The sequence below is a fragment of the Theropithecus gelada genome, chromosome 15 (assembly GCF_003255815.1).
Source record: "Theropithecus gelada isolate Dixy chromosome 15, Tgel_1.0, whole genome shotgun sequence".
NCBI lineage: Eukaryota > Metazoa > Chordata > Mammalia > Primates > Cercopithecidae > Theropithecus > Theropithecus gelada.
The window spans coordinates 1,018,645-1,035,285 of record NC_037683.1 but is presented as its reverse complement, the minus strand read 5'-3'; the positions used below and the strand labels follow the sequence as shown (position 1 = coordinate 1,035,285).

At 61.7% G+C, this 16,641-nt stretch overlaps 2 protein-coding genes across 2 annotated transcripts; one reads left to right on the top strand and one right to left on the bottom strand.

Annotated features, from left to right (window-relative positions):
* Positions 1-1,123: 1,123 nt before the first annotated feature.
* Positions 1,124-14,649, bottom strand: ANAPC2 (anaphase promoting complex subunit 2). Its single transcript, XM_025360824.1, has 13 exons — positions 14,459-14,649; positions 13,528-14,150; positions 12,099-12,231; positions 10,737-10,911; positions 10,057-10,176; positions 9,508-9,625; positions 7,957-8,138; positions 7,074-7,215; positions 6,739-6,814; positions 6,468-6,671; positions 2,033-2,162; positions 1,562-1,797; positions 1,124-1,487 (listed from the first exon to the last, which is right to left on the bottom strand). The coding sequence occupies exons 1-13, from the start codon at positions 14,573-14,575 to the stop codon at positions 1,275-1,277; spliced, it is 2,469 nt and encodes an 822-aa protein (XP_025216609.1). The 5' UTR covers positions 14,576-14,649; the 3' UTR covers positions 1,124-1,274.
* SSNA1 (SS nuclear autoantigen 1) lies at positions 14,645-16,380 on the top strand. Its single transcript, XM_025360835.1, has 3 exons — positions 14,645-14,821; positions 15,111-15,310; positions 15,836-16,380. Exons 1-3 carry the CDS (start codon positions 14,770-14,772, stop codon positions 15,941-15,943), a joined length of 360 nt encoding a protein of 119 aa, XP_025216620.1. The 5' UTR covers positions 14,645-14,769; the 3' UTR covers positions 15,944-16,380.
* Positions 16,381-16,641: the final 261 nt, after the last annotated feature.

The window sequence follows — 16,641 nt, the reverse complement described above, 5'->3', positions numbered from 1 at the left end:
CAGCCCTCCTTGGCAGGGCAGAGGCCTGATGGCCAGAGGCTGTGCATCTGACACCTGCCTAATCCCAACCACTTCCTCCTTCAAGCCCCGAGGCAAACAGAGTTCTCCAGAGTCAGGAGGGTGCAGGCATGTCCACGGAGCAGGACGGCTCAAACAGGCCAGATCTGGAGAGGTGGGAGGGTGCTGGGCGGCGGCTGCAGGAGCCCAGGACAGTGGACATGTGGGAACCAGCAAGGGTATCTGGGGACAGCGGCGGGAGCACTGAAGCCAGGCGCAGCGCACAGCCTGGGAAGGTGCTGCAGCAGGAGCGGGACTCGAGGCGCCGGTTCAAAGGGCCTTTGTCCCCCGGGAGGACGGCACCATCGGGGTGGAACATGTCTGGCCTGGAAATGGGACCTCTGGGAGAGAGGCCCAGGTTTTAGCAGCAGAAGAGCCCAGAGCTGGACCCTAGGGCCCTTGTTTAGCTTTGTGGCGTCTCCCTCTCCCAGTGCCAGCCTCTGGGACAGGCCCTGGGCAGCCTGCACACGCATGACCACACATGTGGGGGACAGGGGGGCGACCTGCCTTTCCGAGGCACACCTGTGAGGCTGAGCTCTGCGGCCACCCTGCCCAAGTGTGGAGCAGGGGACAAGTGCCCAGTCCCTCTGGCCACCAGGGCATAGCCTTGAGCAGAGCTTTGCTGCCGGAGATGAGGCGTGTTGGCCAAGAGGTCATTCGCCAGCCTAAGCAATTCCAACCGAACCCATGCAACCTCCCAGCCTTGCTGGAGACCTTCTGGCCCGGCATGTGGGGTGGGCACAGGCTGAGCAGACGGTGACCCCAGGGCTCCTTCCAAAGGCCAGAGGCACAGGGATGGAGCTGGAGGTCTGGCAGGTAGCACCAAGCCCTAGGACGTGGCTGCCTGGGCCATGGCCCAGGTGTGAAGTGGGGTTTCACGTGCGGCTTCCCGAGCACCCAGGCGGGGGCGGGGCCTGGGAAGCTCTCAGGAGGCTGATTCCCAGTGCAGATGTGTAGGCCTGGGTGGCCCCTCACCTGCTGCTGAGGAGCAGGCCCTGCCAGGCTGAGAGAGGCCCAGGATAGAGGGGCATCTGGGGGGCCCCACAAAGCCACCAGGATAGAAAAAGATGACCTGACTTGCTTTAATCTGCACACTGTGGGGGTGGGAGTGGGCGTGCCCCTGAGCAGTGCATTCTGGGACACAGGCGGGCAGGGGCTTGCATGGGAAGATGAGAGCACCTGCAGGGCAGCACCTGGCGGGCAGGCGGGCGGGTGCATCAGCTGCAGTTCTTGGGCAGGCGGTAGACGCCGGCCGAGTAGACGAGCTGCTGGTCCCGCACCTTCTTCTGTAGGTAGCCCTGCAGCTCCTGCAGGTCAATCTCGGCCAGCGCAGGCCCGGTCACCACAAACATGCGGAGCATATTGTAGATACGATCCAGCGAGAGGCTCTCCAGGTTGGTCAGCATGGCCTGGATGTATGTCCAGAAGAGCTGCGGACACAGGCCAGCCCCCATCAGGTACCCGCAGGCCCTCCCCACCACCCCCCACGGGCCCGCACACGCACCAGCAGCTCCTCCTCCTTCTGGTCAGCCTGGGAGGCCATGCCGGAGTCGCTCTCGTCGTCACTGTCCAGGAGCACCATGTTGTCCCGGTCCTGAGGCCGCTCCTCCTCAATGACAGAGAAGGTGCCGGGGGGCTCCTCGCGCAGCACGCCCTGCTGCAGCCACACAGACATCCGCCGCCGTAGCAGTGCCACGGGCATCTTCACTGCCTTGCTCAGTTCCTCCAGGGTCCAGCTGGCTGCGTGCAGAGTGACCGGGACACTGGGCAGACTGGGCACAGGCTGCACCTCCCCTGCCTCCTGTCAGCCCAGAGGTCGGGGGGCTCCCAGACCACCCTGCCTTGCCCGTGGGAAAGGGAAGGGTGCTGCCTGCTGGCGCAGCTGCCCCAAATCACACCGTCACTGGGGAACAGTCCCTCACCCACACCTGGGCCATGTGGCCGGGGCAGACTAGCTAGGGGCTGGTGGGCTCACCTTGGTCCTGAAAATACAGCAAGATCACCGCCTGTACCGGGGTGACCGCCACAGACAGCGTGCGGTCAGCCAGCTCCACGTCCATGGTCACCAGGCCCAGGGTGTGCTTCCAACTGAGGGTCCGCATGGCCTAAGGAGGGCTTGGGTCAGCCTGGGCAGCTCGGCTGCAGGGGGCTCAGGCCCATGGGCTCTGCCACCTGGTACCGGGTGAGAAAGGGGCTCCCAAAGCCACCTGCCCCACCCCACTCTGGCAGGCAGGTGAGCAGTGAGAGCACAGGACTGGGTGGGGTCCCTACCTGCTCAGCCACCATGAAATGGCAATGGGGCCAGCGTCACAAGGTGTGTCCCAAAAAGGCTACGTCTGCCTCCTAACCCCCAGTGCTTGGAAATGTGGCTGTATTTACAACAGGGTTGATGCAGATACAACTGAGGTCACACTGGAGTGGGGTGCACCCTAATCCAAATGACCGGGGCCCTTCTAAGCAAAGGAAAGATGGGAAGACACAGGCAGGCGGGGAGGCAGCCCATGAAGACAGAGGCCGCCTGGAGCAATGCGGCCACAAGCCAAGAAACACCACGGGCTGTGGCAAACACCAGAAACTGGGGGGCAACGGAGGTCTCTAAGAGGTTTCAGAGGGAACGGGGCCCTGCCAATACCTTCACCTTGGACTTCCAGCCTCCAGAACTTAAGACAATCTATTTCTGTTTTTTTTAAGCCACCCAGTTTGACACTTTGTTACAGCAACCACAAGAAGTGAACAGATTTTGGTACCAGGAAGGGCGCTGTGGAAACCTAACACCGAGAACGGTGGCAGCAGCTTTGGAAGTGGGTGATGGGGAGAGGCTGGAAGAACTATGGTGAGGGCCTGCGCGACTGTTGGTAGAAAGGCGTGAAGACAAGCCCGGAAACGGCCGGGAGAGGAGAGCTGCCGTCGTCTTGGAGAATACACACAGCATCACAGACTGGATACCAGCAGCAATGCCGACCCAACAGGTGCTTCCAGTGAGGTCTCAGGTGGAAATGAGTGTGCTACTGGGAACCAGAGGAGGCAGCAGAAAGCTTGGCTGGCTGGGGCTCTACTGTTGGGTGCATGGTGGGGCCTACAGCTGATGAGCCTGGACATTCAGCTGAGATTTCCAAGCAGTGTGGAAAGTGCCACCTGGCTTCTCCTTGCTACTTACAGCAGATACAAGAGGGAAACCATCAGTGAGGCAGGAACCATTAAGCAAAAAGGCACCAGCCCTTGGGGATCTGAAAAATGCTGTATCCAGGCAGCTCTGAGACGTGGCCAAGGGTGTGGCTGGACCAGGGTTTGCTAGAGATGAGATGTGACCTGTGCATCCAACTAACCATCTCAGCAGCAGACAGGGACAGGTGGGGCCTCTGGGAAAGGGCTGCGGACCCACCTGTCTGAGCGCTTGGACACTGGTGAGCTGCATGATAAGGCAACAAGGTGTGTGAGAATTTTGTACCATCTGAAGTGCTGCCAGGCTGGACCGAAAGGAAGGCAGGCTCCAAGAGCAGAGCTGCAGAGGCCAAGGCCGAAGCTGACGAGGCGGGGCTGCCCCTGCAGGCTGAGGACGGAGCAGGGAGCCAAAGAGGATTTGCAGGCCTGGAAGTCAACTGGAATTGCAGCTGCTGGGTTTGAACTCACTTGGGACCTGCCAACCTTTTTCCTCCCAGTTTTCCCTTTTGGGGTGGGAATGTCTATGCTTGTCTTACGGTGGAACTTCTGAAACAGATGATTTGTTGCCTGATTTCACAGTGTCCCAGCTGGAGAGGAATGAAGCGCACTCCAAGCCTCACCCGTGCCTCGTTTAGACGGTATTTACATGCTGAGCTGTGGAACTTCGTGTGGACGATATGTAGATGGGATTTTTGGACTTGGAGTTGATGCTGAAATGGTGAAGACTTTTGGGGCTACTGGGGTTAACTGTCACTTGCACGCTGGAGGGACCCGCCATGGGGCAGACTGTTATGCACTGAATTGTGCCCCTCAAAAAAAGACACATGAACTCCTAACTCCCAGTGCCTCTGATGGGATCTTATGTGGAAATACGGTCATTAAAGATATAATTAAAATGACATCACCCTGGAATAGAGTAAGTGTCCTTCTAAGAGGGAGACAGGAACAGAGACACGGGGGATCATCATGGGCGACACGGCAGAGACCAGAGCAAGCCACCCGCAGGCCCAGGAGCTCCTGGAGCTCCCAGAAGCTGGAAGAGGAGGAAGCAGCTTCCCCTAGAGCCGTCGGAGGGCCCTGCTGGCCTGACTTTAGACTTCTGACTTCTGTAAGATGATCGTTTCTTCTAAGCCCCCTGGTTTGTGGTACTCTGTGCCGGTGGCACCGGGGCACTGACACACCTGCTCTGTGGGCCAAGGGCTCCTGAGTCCTTCCAGGATCCGGCAGCTCTTAACGGAAACAAACCTCTCTTTACAGACAGAAAATAGAGGAGTTGCCAGTGGCTTGCCTTGGTCCTAGCTCTGGCTCCAAGGCCGTGACCTCCACAAACGCCACTGGTCAGCCTGCAGCAGGACAGATGCAAGGGCTCAGAAGCAGCTGGCTCAGGCGTAGACGCTGTGGGCTGCATGGCCAGCCAGGTGTCCAGCAAGGTCCCTTGGCCAAGAGCTCTGCTGGTGGGACCCCTCAGCACAGACCAGGGGCCTTCCTAAGCTACTCCTGTGTCCCACTGAGGTTAAGACACACTGGAGTGTGGCTGTCCCAGCACTTCAGGCCTGAGCAATGGGCAGTGGCTGAGCCATGCCTGGGACCCGAAGCGGGACCCTGGAGGGAGGCCAGTGGGACCTCGCCTGGAAGTGGTGCTGGAGAGCCTGAGGCAGCCAGAAGGGGCGGGGAAAGGGGCCGAGCGTGGAGCCCAGCCACACAGATGATGTGTACCAGAACGCAGAGGGGCATGGTGCCCGCAGGCTCCAGAGATGCCAGGCTGTAGCACAGGCCACAGCTGGAGGTGCGGGGATTGCCAGGGCCCTCCTTTCCACCAGGAGCAGGCAGGAGCCACACGGACCCTCCACAAGCTGCAAGGGACACCTGGACTCTTCCAGAGCCAAGCTGAGGCCTGGAGGGAGGCAGCAGACACTCGCCACCGTGGTCAGCAGCCCAGCCCTACCAGAGCCCCGTAGCCTCCCGCCCTGGGGCCTCTGCCTGGCCCTCCCCTTGTCTGTCTCTGGAAGGAAGCTTCCCCCTTGGTTTCTAAAGTGCACATATCGCCCTCCCCTCCCCTAGGAGTAAGTTCCCTTGGCCTGTCAACACAGCAAGGCCCTCTTACTCGCCAAAGAAAAAAAGAACACACATCTAGGTCCAGCCTCCTTGACAGCAGACCTGGAGAAGCTGCGGACCCTCCTTTGAACTCAGCCCCACCTGCCAGCCTCCTGGCGGCTCTGTCCTAAGACTGCTCCTCTGGCCCTGGCTGAGGCTGGACCATCCCCCTCCTGGGGCTCCTGGGGCTCCTGGGATTGGGGTCTGCAGCCTGGATGCCGGCTGTGCCCCAGGACCCTCTCCTCACATTTCCCCCGCTGGGGTGCCCACCCCACTCTTGAGCATTGCTGGGCATACTGGAGGCCCCACAGGCCCCACACATCAGACTGAAAGCCCTGGAACCTGCCTGTGATGGCTATCCTAACCCCTTCCTCCGCCAGCCGACACATCTCACCTGACTATGAGCTCAGGGAAAGAACCTCCAAGCCTGGTCCCATCCCTTGGGCTCTGGACGCCTGTCCTGGGACTGCTGGGATCGGCAGTGCTGCCAGGGATGTGAGCCAAACACGGCCAACACCATCACCTGGGCACACTGTCCCCGTCTGCCAGTGACCTCCAGGCCAGGGCTCACTCCTCCACTCCCCACATCTCTTCCCTCCTATTCCCACCACAGACCCACAGCCCCGGTCCTCAAGTACCGCTGGAACCTGCAAAGGTAGTTCTCGAGGAAACAGACCTGGAGAAGGGGGCAGGGCTGCAGTCCTGGGAGTCAGGTGTGCTTGGGAGCGCTGCCCTGGGCAGAGGGCAACTCTGGCTCCCCGGCTACCTCCCTGCAGTGACACAAGGCACCCCAAGCCCCGGTTCTGAGAGGCAGAGGACAGATGGTGAAAGAGGAGGAAACGCTCAGAGGGCGGGGCCTGCTGTGGCCACAGGGGTCCCCGTAAAGCAGTCGAGAGACCTGGGCCCAGCAGAACCCACCCAAGCTCCTGTGGGCCACGGGGACTCTCGCTCACAGGCGCACAGGGTTGCTGGGAGGAAGGCAGATGGAGTGTGGGCCAGACCCACTCCCTCTCCTGCAGGGGTGACTGCGAGACGGGACCAACCCAGAGACACTCGGGTGACAACGGGGCGGCCACAGGTACCAGGCTGCTGGGAGCCCCGCAGCGCAGGATGGGGGTGCCGAGGGCCCATGGGGCGGCCCGGCGTGGAGGTACCTTGAGCTGCTCGTACTTCTTGCAGTAAGCCTCCAGGGCTGCCCTGATGTCCTCGGGGACCTCGAGCTTCTCGTCCTTGAAGGGTGGCCAGAACTCACTGGACAGGATGACAGCATAGACCCCGAACGGTGGCTGCTCCTCCGCCGGCCGCTTCTCGTCCTCCTCCCGGATGTTGGCGTTGATGCGGCGGGAGTCTGCCATGTCCTGAGGAGGAGCCAGTGTCACGGGGGACCTGTGGGGCAGCCGGGTAGCGGGCGGGGCTGGGACCCACCTTCAGCATGACCTCGCAGAAGTGCATTGGGGCCTCGCCAAAGCGCAGCTTCAGCAGCTCCACGTTGCGGATCTCCCTGGAAAGATGAGTGTCTGGGCAGGGTGTCGCGGTGAGCCCCAGCCCCAAGGAGCACCTGTGGCAGGGCACGGGGGTGCCCCCCAGGTAGAGCAGGGGTCCTGTGTGGGCACCCCGATGGCTAGCACACCTTCAGCCAGGAGTGGGGGCGGAAGCACAGCTCCAACCAGGCCCCAGGCACGGGATCAGGGCCCTGTCCCGACAGAGGCTTGGCAAAGGCCCCGGTACCCCGGAGATGACCGGCACATCGTGGGCCTCACCGCTCAGGGCTGAAGCTGAACTGGTGCAGCAGGCGGTCAGCCAGCAGCGAGCGGTACTCATTGATGAAGAGATCCTTGCTGCCGTAGATGCTGACCAGCAGACTGATGATGTCTGATGAACGCCTCTTGGAGCTCGACTTCCCTGGCACGGTGGGGGCAGGGGTGTCACCTGACAGGCACCGGGGCAAGGACAGGGCCGCCCCCCTCCCAACCCGCCCAGCCAGACGGCACAGCCTGGCAGGGCTCTTCCTGAAGGCCCTCGAGGCTGGGAGCAGCCCGGCGCCTCCTGGGAGACCTAGAGTCAGGTCCTGTAGCAAAAGCTTCAATCCCCAGCCCCTCCCACCTCACAGGGACCTCCCGGGACCCCCATGCAGGCTTAGGGGACAAGCCAAAGGTCCTGGGGTTTTCCTCTGAGACTAAAGATGTGTTGAAGACTTACCATCTGTGCCAGGGCAGGGGCCAGGCCTGGGCCCCACAGCCCTGAGAGCCCTCGCAGACGAGGGCCAGGCACAGATGGGCCCTAAGCAGGAGCTGGCACCCTAACAGGACTCTGAGGGCCAAATCAGTATGGGGCTCAGGGGCCACCCACATCTTCACTCCTCTGCCAGGTGCGGTGGCAGGGCAGGAACACCCCACAGCTCACAAGCAGTGTGAGGCAGGGCATCCCCCACGGCCAGTGACTAGCCACGGAGGAACACAGCCCATCACGGGCCTGCCCAGGCCGGCGGGGGGGTGGAGCACTGCCCTGAACTTCGACACCCTCAAGCCTCTGGGACACTGGCCACACCTGACACAGCCAAGCTCTGTGACAGAGATGAGTCCAGAGCAGACGGCCTGGCTGAAGCCCCCACCCCGCTGGTGAACGCGGCCATGCGGGGCTGACCTGGATCGGCATCCACGGGGTCCGGGACCCAGTCCTCTGGCTCGCCCGAGTCATCCTCACTGTCCTGGCCTGTCTCCAGGCTTGCAGGGTCGGTCTTGGACAGCTCAACAGCCAGGTCCCCTGTCCCGTCTGAGTCCCCTGTCAGCCCGGCCACAATCTGCCGCACCGTGTCCTCCCGTGTCCTGCCGACGTGAGTGCTGCTGTGGCCCACAGTGTGGACACCCTGCGTGCACCTCCCACCACTCACCCCAGTCCCGGCCCCATCTAGGCCAGCACCACCGACCCTGCCTCTACACTCAGTGTGACAGGCTGTGTATTAAAGACAAGCCCGTCAGACTCCTGAAAAACAAATAAACTCAACGCTACTCGGGAACAGCAGGAGCTGCGAGCGTGCTCCCAGCACTTAGGGACACTGAGCCAGGAAGACTCAGGCCCAGGTGGCCGAGGCTGCAGGGAGATAGGATTCTGCCTGCGCACTCCGACACAGCAAGAGCCTATCTCTGAAAAAAAAAAAGGCCAGGTGGGGTGGCTCACACCTGTAATCCAGCACTTTGGGAGGCTGAGGCGGGCAGATCAGGAAGGCAGGAGATCAGACCATCTTGGCTAACACGGTGAAACCCCGTTTCTACTAAAAATACAAAAAAAAATTAGCCGGGCATGGTGGCGGGCGCCTGTAGTCCCAGCTACTCCAGAGGCGGAGGCAGGAGAATGGCGTGAACCCGGGAGGCGGAGCTTGCAGTGAGCCGAGATCCCGCCACTGCACTCCAGCCTGGGCGACTGTCTCAAAAAAAAAAAAAAAAACAAAGAACTGGCCCAGAGTGCTGATGAGTTACTGGGTACAGAACACCAACAAGGTACATGTATACATATGTAACAAACCTGCACGTTGTGCACATGTACCCTAAAACTCAAAAAAAAAAAAAAAAAGAAAGAAAAAAAAAAAGTTGGCTGGGAGCGGTGGCAAAAAACAAAAAAACAAGAACTGGCCCAGAAGCCAGGCCAGTTACAGCCACAAAGCACCAAACAAGTCCGCACAGGCGCCAGATTCCCACCGGCCGCTACTGCTCGGCTTCTGGGGTCCGCTGTGCCTGCCGGCCCTGAGGAATTTCCAGGCGGCCACGTCAAGGTCCTCATTCCAGCACATTCTCCACCAAACAACCCCCGGCAGTGTCTGTTCCTTGTTGTGGGAAAGGCTGGGACAGCACAGGGCCCACTCTCCTTGCCGGGTCAGCCGGGGGGGCTGGTCAGCACCAAGGCGAGGCCAAGTGGAAGAGATTCTCTCTGCACTGGAGAGGAGGAGGCAGAGGAAGGGCTGCGGTGGGCCTCTGGCAGCTGCACACAGAGGGCACAGTGACACCGTGTGACAAGGACAGGTGCCCGGCACCGGCAAGAGGAAAGGAAAGAGCCTTGGGCCTGATCCTGTGCACTCCCCAGCTGGGGGAGACCTTGTGTCCTGAGGGCTGAGCACACCCTCTGGCTGCCCCCAGGACCACGAGGAGCTCAGCAGGATGCCGGGGATCCCAGTGGCTCCCGGGCCGGGGCGGCCCTCACCTCAGGTAGCGGCGGATGGGCTCACAGGCGACCTCCAGGATGACCATGGAAGGGTCCAGCACACGCAGCGCCTTGATGGCAGAGATGTAGAGGGTGATGATGTCACATGTGTTGACGCCTACAGACAGGGCAGAGGCCAGCAGTCATGCAGTGCCCAGGACCACAGCCTCCCAGGGGCCAACGCCCGAGTAGACAGCTGGCCATGCCGGTCAGGTGGTCTACAGGTCCCCACTGCAGCCTTGTTCCCTTGTCCCCCCATCCCCATCTCTATCTGCTCACAGGCCCTGCCCTGCAGGGTGGTCTGTTCTGAGAGAATTAAGTCTCATCACCTCAGACCTACCAGTCAGTCCCGACTCCCTTCAAAGAAGAAACAAGCAAGCTGATGGGCACTCGCAATCCCCTAAGGACCTCGCCAACTGCTTCTCCACCCATTCCTTCCTTAGACCTACAAGTCCAGGGCTAGCAGACTGGGCCCCAGGCTCCCTGGACATGGGCACTCTGGTGAGTGTCTAAGCCCCGAGCGCTGGGCAGCCGGGCAGCACACAGCACCTGGATGCAGGAGCCGAGTCTCCAGGGCAGCCTTGAGGGACACGAGCAGCTGCTGCCTCTGGTCTGTCCTCTCCAGGCAGTACTTGAGGTCCTCGATGGCTGGCCGGGAGTCTGGAAAGTCTACAAGAAGAGGAACATCCCTCAGGGACGGACACAGATGTGTGTGCACGTGCGGGCTGGTGCAGGGTGTGTGCAGTGTGTGAGAGGACATGCGCTCGCCAGCCCCAGAAAGATGATGAGACCACCTGCTAGGCACCAGACGTCCCTCCGGACACTTCAGCGTGCTGATGCATTTGACCACAATGCCACAGGGTGGACAGAGCAACACCCAGGGGCCAGTCCCCAGCAAGAGCCAAGAACAAGGGAGCATAGCAGTGGACACCTAGAAGCACCGTCCAGCATCTGCCACACCTGCCCTGATCCAGGCATAGAGGATGCCCGCAGTGGGGAGGGTCCCAGCCCTGCCCGGTGCACCCCCCTGCAAGAGCAACAGCGAAGGCACAGAGAGCCCAGACGCAGACATAGAGGAGACACGGCGAAGGCACAGGGAGCCCAGACTCTGACAGACACAGAGGAGACACGGCGAAGGCACAGGGAGCCCAGACTCTGACAGACACAGCAAAGGCCCTGGGAAGGCTCCCCAGACAAGAGAGAGGACCCCGAGGCCGGGGCGGGACAACCTCGGATGATGCTGAAGAGCTCCTCAATGCGCAGGCTGGCGTAGATGCGGTAGAAGAACCTTTGCACGTGGCAGCGCCAGCGGCGCAGGGTATTGCCAGCCTCAGGAGACGCAGGCCTGGCGGGGCCGTCCTGCAGGAACACCTTGCCGAGCCAGCCGACCACCCGCTCGATCCACTGTCGGGAGAACACTAGCGTGAGCTGTAGGAAAGCATGGTGAGCCCCACGCTGACTCATAGGCTGGGAGGAGCCTCGCAGCCACCCACTCTGTCGGCCAGGACCAAGGGGAGCCCGAAGGCCACCTGTGTCTGGAGGCGGAAGCACATCAAAACCTGCAGGGTGGGTGATGGCCCAAAAGGCGATGTCCCAGCCCCCCTGCGGTCTTCGTGCCTCTCACACGCACCAGTGCCCACACTTATCACTGGCACCAGCAGCCCTAGCATGAGACATGATGGACACACATGGCCCGTGCGCTGTGCCTGGCGGGCACGTTTGCCCCCACTTAAATGGATAAACACGCCCTTGAGACCAAACATGTGACCAGCCCCCACTCCCCCACCATGCAGATGACACCGTACATCACAAGAGCGTCTCTGAGTGAGCACAAACCCCTAGACGGCAATTCCACCGCGGAGGCCCAGGCGTGCACACATCCCACAGACCTGCTACCCAGTGACAAGACCGCACGGATGTTCACCCTCTCCACCCGACTGCCCACTCTTGCCCACCGCTGTGGGGACGCCCTCTCTCTCTGAAAGCCTGACATCACAGCCAATCTGCACCTCAGTAGGTGGACTCCGAAGCACTGAGGAAAGGACAGGTGACATGTGGGAACAGGGTAGGGGGACCCACAGGGGTGGGCCCAGCTCCCCTATGGCCCTGGGAGCCCAGAGCAGAGCCCCAGACCACACCCCAACAGTGCAGAGGCCTGGAGGCCCCATGTGAGGGTGTCTCGCCCCCGCTGTGGTGCAGGCCGGCTGTAGGTCAGTCCATGAGGGACCGGCCAAGCAAGTCCACACTCAAGTAGGGCAGCAAACAGGAGAAGGGGGTCCATTCACTGGCCCTTCTGGTGGGCCCGGCTTCGTCACACCTGCCTGGGGCAACCCCTGGGGACCCTGGCCCGGTATTGCCTGCAGCCATGGGATTCTGAGCAGATCTGGTGAGCGCACCTCAGATGTGTCCTCGCTGTCACCAGGGCCCAGAAGTACTGGTCTCTACCCGACATCAAAACAGCTCCAGCCACCACCCAGTCCAGGCCAACCCAGGCCTCCACGCTCTGGATGCTTCCGAAGCCAGGTGTCAGGTTTGCCAGAAACCTACTCCCCTGTCCCCAGCGGGGCACAGCCCAAAGGAGGGGCCCTCACCTTGTGGAACTCACGCAGGAAGGAGCGCTCGTACTCGCCTCGGCAACGGTCCTCCATCCTCTCCCGGGTCACCTGGTGCAGGGTGGTGGTCACAGCCTCGGCACTGACCCGCTCCAGCAGACTGAGCCTGTGTCTAGAGGAGAGTCCTAGCCATGGGGCACCCACAGCATACACCGGCCCCTCTAGCCCAGAACAGCCCCATGCCAGGACGGTCCTGCCTGTAGAGTGCATGCAGCACACACACGCACACCCCCACACCCAGCACGCACCTCCCCACAATCCTCAGCTGTGGGGGCCACTGTGCCTGCCAGCCCCGAACCAGGGCCTCTGCGACCCCTGAGGAATTTCCAGGCAGCCATGTCAAGGTCCTCATTCCAACACATTCTCCATTGAACAGCCCTAGGGAGTGTCTGTTCCTTGTCAGGGGAAAGGCCAGGACAGCACAGAGCCACTCTCCTTGCCTGGTTGGCCTGGGGCGCTGGTACCAAAGGCTTCAAGAAGCCACTCGGAGCACAGAGCACTCCCAGGCTCTGCTGTCCCCACCCAGCTGGCCTCTGTCCAGGTAGGGACACTGGACTTCCCCATGTGATCAGTGGCGGCAGGTGTGGCTATCAGGAGCCCTACCCTTATCTCCTAGGATCAAATCTGAAACGACACCCAGTGGCACCGCTGCCCTGGCCCCAGAGACACAGGTGCCACTGTTTGTGCCTTTCAGTGCAGTCTGTGGTCTACAGTGGCAAAAAGACTCCAGAGGAAAATGAGAAAGGTTGCTGTGTAACTTTTGCTGGGATGAGCCCAACAGAAGCCCTTCATGGTCACCCTGACCTCTGCCAGCAACAGGACCACTCCTTTAGTCCACCTAAGACCTCTCAAATAGCTGCGTGGCTATACCTCTGTTCAATGTGACAAAGCCACCACAAATGGCCGAGGGTGTGACAATTGCTAGAGGACTACAACAGGACCTGTCTCTCACGACAAAACCTTCTCCTCTCCAGAAAACCAGACAGGAGACCACTTGCCCTCACAGTGACCTGATCTCCCTGGAGAGAAGCAGCAGCAGGCTTCTGTTCACAATTACAGGGCAAGGAATGTCGACGAGGGTGAGAATCATTCCTTGCCCCAGGGTCGACAAAAGGCACAGTGGAATTCTGCAGAGTCCAGGAAGTTTGGAGTTGCTAAGAAATTTGCTGCTGCAGACACAAGCCACATAGGGCCTTACCACGGGCAAGGCATGAATCCGTGGGACTGCAGGTGAGTGACAGAAGAGAGACACCTGTGTCCAGGACACACTGCACAGGAACCCCGGGGACTCTCTCTCTGTCATGTTCCTGGTTATCAGGACGGCTCACCAGCTTTCTGCAGAGGCCAGCTGGACCCAGGGGAGCAACCAGTAGGAGCGAGAGCACGGCCATCAGGACAGACTACTCACAAGACCTGGCTGAGCTGATGGAACTGCTCCAGAGCCTGGCGACACCAGCACTGTTGCTTGTCACTGCTGCACCCTGCGCACAGCGGGCTCTGCAGGAGCCGGTAGTACCGGCGACGGGCATACCGGCTGTCCAGCTCCCCCTCCAGTTCCGGGTCTGTGCCCCCTTCCCCCTTCCTCTTACTCTGCATATAGACTCTCAGGAAGCACCCATACAGACGCTGGATCATCTCTTGGAAGGTTCTGGGGGTACTAAAGAACAAGACTCCGCGCAACATAGTGTGGACTTTTTCTCGCAGCCCCTGAGCACCAGTGCCCATCAGCAAGCCCAGGCGAGTCCATTTCTCCAGCAGGTCTAGGCTGCGCAGGTAGGGATCCAGGCGGCTCTCCAGCAGGCCAAAAGCGTCAAGGAGCAGCAGAAGGCACTGGGGCTCATCCGTAGAGTTCTCGCATTGGGAGATGGCATTCCAGAACTCAGGGGAAATGTTGGCCTGCAGATCGTTCTGCAGCACCTCTACGAACCACTCCTCCAGGACTGAGTGCAGGCCGTGGCCCCTCAGAACCTCCACCGCCGCCCGGAGCTCCTCTTCCTTTGGCGGGACTGCACCGCTGGTCCGGGAAGACACCTGGAGCGCAGAAAACCGTGAAGCGAGGGGAACACAACATAAGAGGTGGGGAGAGGCGGGGAAGGGAAGAAGCTGAGGAGTAGGCTGCAAAAACTCCGCTGCCCCCTGTCCGTGGTGTCCGGACGTTGGGCCGAAGCTAGGGAAGGGCTGCCAGCGGAGCTGAACGAAATGAAATGGAATGGCGGTGGAAAGCGGCAGGGCAGAGGCGGATGACGGACAGAGCTGTATGAACCCGAAAGTGGCCGCCCCAAAATGCATAGGGTCCCGGAAACTCCGCGCGGGGCCGCCGCTCTCTTCCCAGGCCTCACCAGCCCCAGCGCAGCTGGCGGCACCAGGCCGGTGCTCACGGTATTCCAGGCCACTAACAACTCCTGTCCGGGCCGGGAGTCGCTGTCCCCCTCCGCCACCACAACTGCCGCCGCCATCTGCAGCCACCGGCTCCGAGATCCCCTCGGCACGGCGCAAAGCGATGACGCAAGTCTGCACGCGCAGCCATGACGCGCACAAGGCGCTCACCGATGACGCGATAGTTCGGCGCGCCGTCAGGGAGTCGTGCGCAGGCGCGGACAGCGCTGGTTCCGCGGCGGTTGGGGTGGCGGCGCCCCGGGAGGCGTAGACCATGACCCAGCAGGGCGCGGCGCTGCAGAACTACAACAACGAGCTGGTCAAGTGTGAGCGGCGCAGCCGGGACGGGGAGGTCGGGAGGGCCGCAGGGCCGGGTTCCCGGCTCGCAGCGGGGTGCCCCTGGACCCGCCTCGTTGCGGGCATCGCGCGGCTGAGCAGAGCCCTCCGTGCCGGGGGCTGGGTGTCCGTGGCCCCGAGCCCTCGTTGGCTCGCAGGCCCCGCGCCGGGTGCTCGGGGGTGGTGCCTGACTCTGGCTTCCTCGGGTGGAAGGAGGTCCGCCCTCCGCCGCCGCGCTCCTGCCCTGGGTCCACAGCGCCGCCCCTCCCGGCCCCCCAGGCATAGAGGAGCTGTGCCAGAAGCGGGAGGAGCTGTGCCGGCAGATCCAGGAGGAGGAGGACGAGAAGCAGCGGCTGCAGAATGAGGTGAGGCAGCTGACGGAGAAGCTGGCCCGCGTCAACGAGAACCTGGCACGCAAGATTGCCTCTCGCAACGAGTTCGACCGGACCATCGCGGAGACGGAGGCCGCCTACCTCAAGGTGGAGCTCGGGAGGCCAGGCGGAGCATCAGGGGATAGCCGCGGCAGGGGTGTAGCCGCGGCAGGGCGTCAGGACCGTCTGGGGCTCCCAGCTGTGGGCAGTCTGTGCCTCGCTGGCATGTCGGGCAGGGGCAGCGTGGCCAGGCCCATTGAGGAACCCAGGCTGCTGCGGGAGTGACCGTGGGGCTGTCTGGGGGGCCTGGGGCATCCTGGGTCCTGGTCTTCATCCGGTTCTCGCTAGCCATGTGGTTCTTTCTGCTTAGAGTGTGAAGAGCCACGTCTTGGGCCAGTGCTAACCCAGCCTGGCTTTGAGGGTGGGGAGGAAGTGTTCTGGGTCAGATTCAGGAGGGAAGAGGGCCCTGTCACCCCGTCTGCCAGTCCCCTTGGGCTTCCGCCTTCCCCCGCACAGGATCCCTTGGCTACAGCACCCACAGCCAGGTCGCAGAACCTGAGTGTGAGGACAGCTGGGGCTTAGGAACTTCCCAGCAGGTGAACAGTAACAACTTTCTCACTTCTCTGGCCCCAGATTCTGGAGAGCTCCCAGACTTTGCTCAGCGTCCTCAAGAGGGAAGCTGGGAACCTGACCAAGGCTACAGCCTCAGACCAGAAAAGTAGCGGTGGCAGGGACAGCTGACCAGACCACGGGCAGGGCCTGCCTCCGTGCGCCCCTCAGCTCAGCCCCGACAAGTCTGTCCTCAGAGCGTCTTTGTTTTTCACGGCAGCAGCTGCCTTCCCTCACTGTCTCCGGTGCCGAGAGGGGTGGCTGCCAGCCTCTACTGGCATCATTGACAAGCCAGGGCACAGCCCACCCAGGGGCTTCGTGCTCACACGGGCTGTGGGGATGGTGGGTTCCAGGTCAGCTCTGCAAAGGGCCTCTGTGGCACCCACACTCCTGCCCTGCCGGGGAGGCCCTGGTTGTCTGAGCACCATGGGGGCCCCCTCAGCTTGTCCCTCCTCAGCCAGCAGAGGCCCAGGGCAGGGGACAGGGGTTCTCCTTCACCCCAGAACCCAAACCTCAGGGCTCACCCCTGTGGCCTGTGATTATCAATAAAGATTATCTTTGTAAAGGTCCGTGCCAGCCTGCTGCTTGCCCGTGTCAACAGTGTGGGGCTGCCAGACACCCGCAGAGCCAGAGCCTGAGGCTCCCCCTTGGGAAAGGAGGGAGGAGGCGTCTGGAGTGGTCTCCCTATGACTGCCCAACTAGCCTCAGGGACACTGCTGAGGGTGCCCACCCTGCCCAGGCCAGCGCCACCCTCGGCCCTCCCCAGCAGGGCCGCTGGTCCTCTTCCCCTGACTGGCCCACGGCTCGCCCTCCTCTCAGCTCTGCTCGCT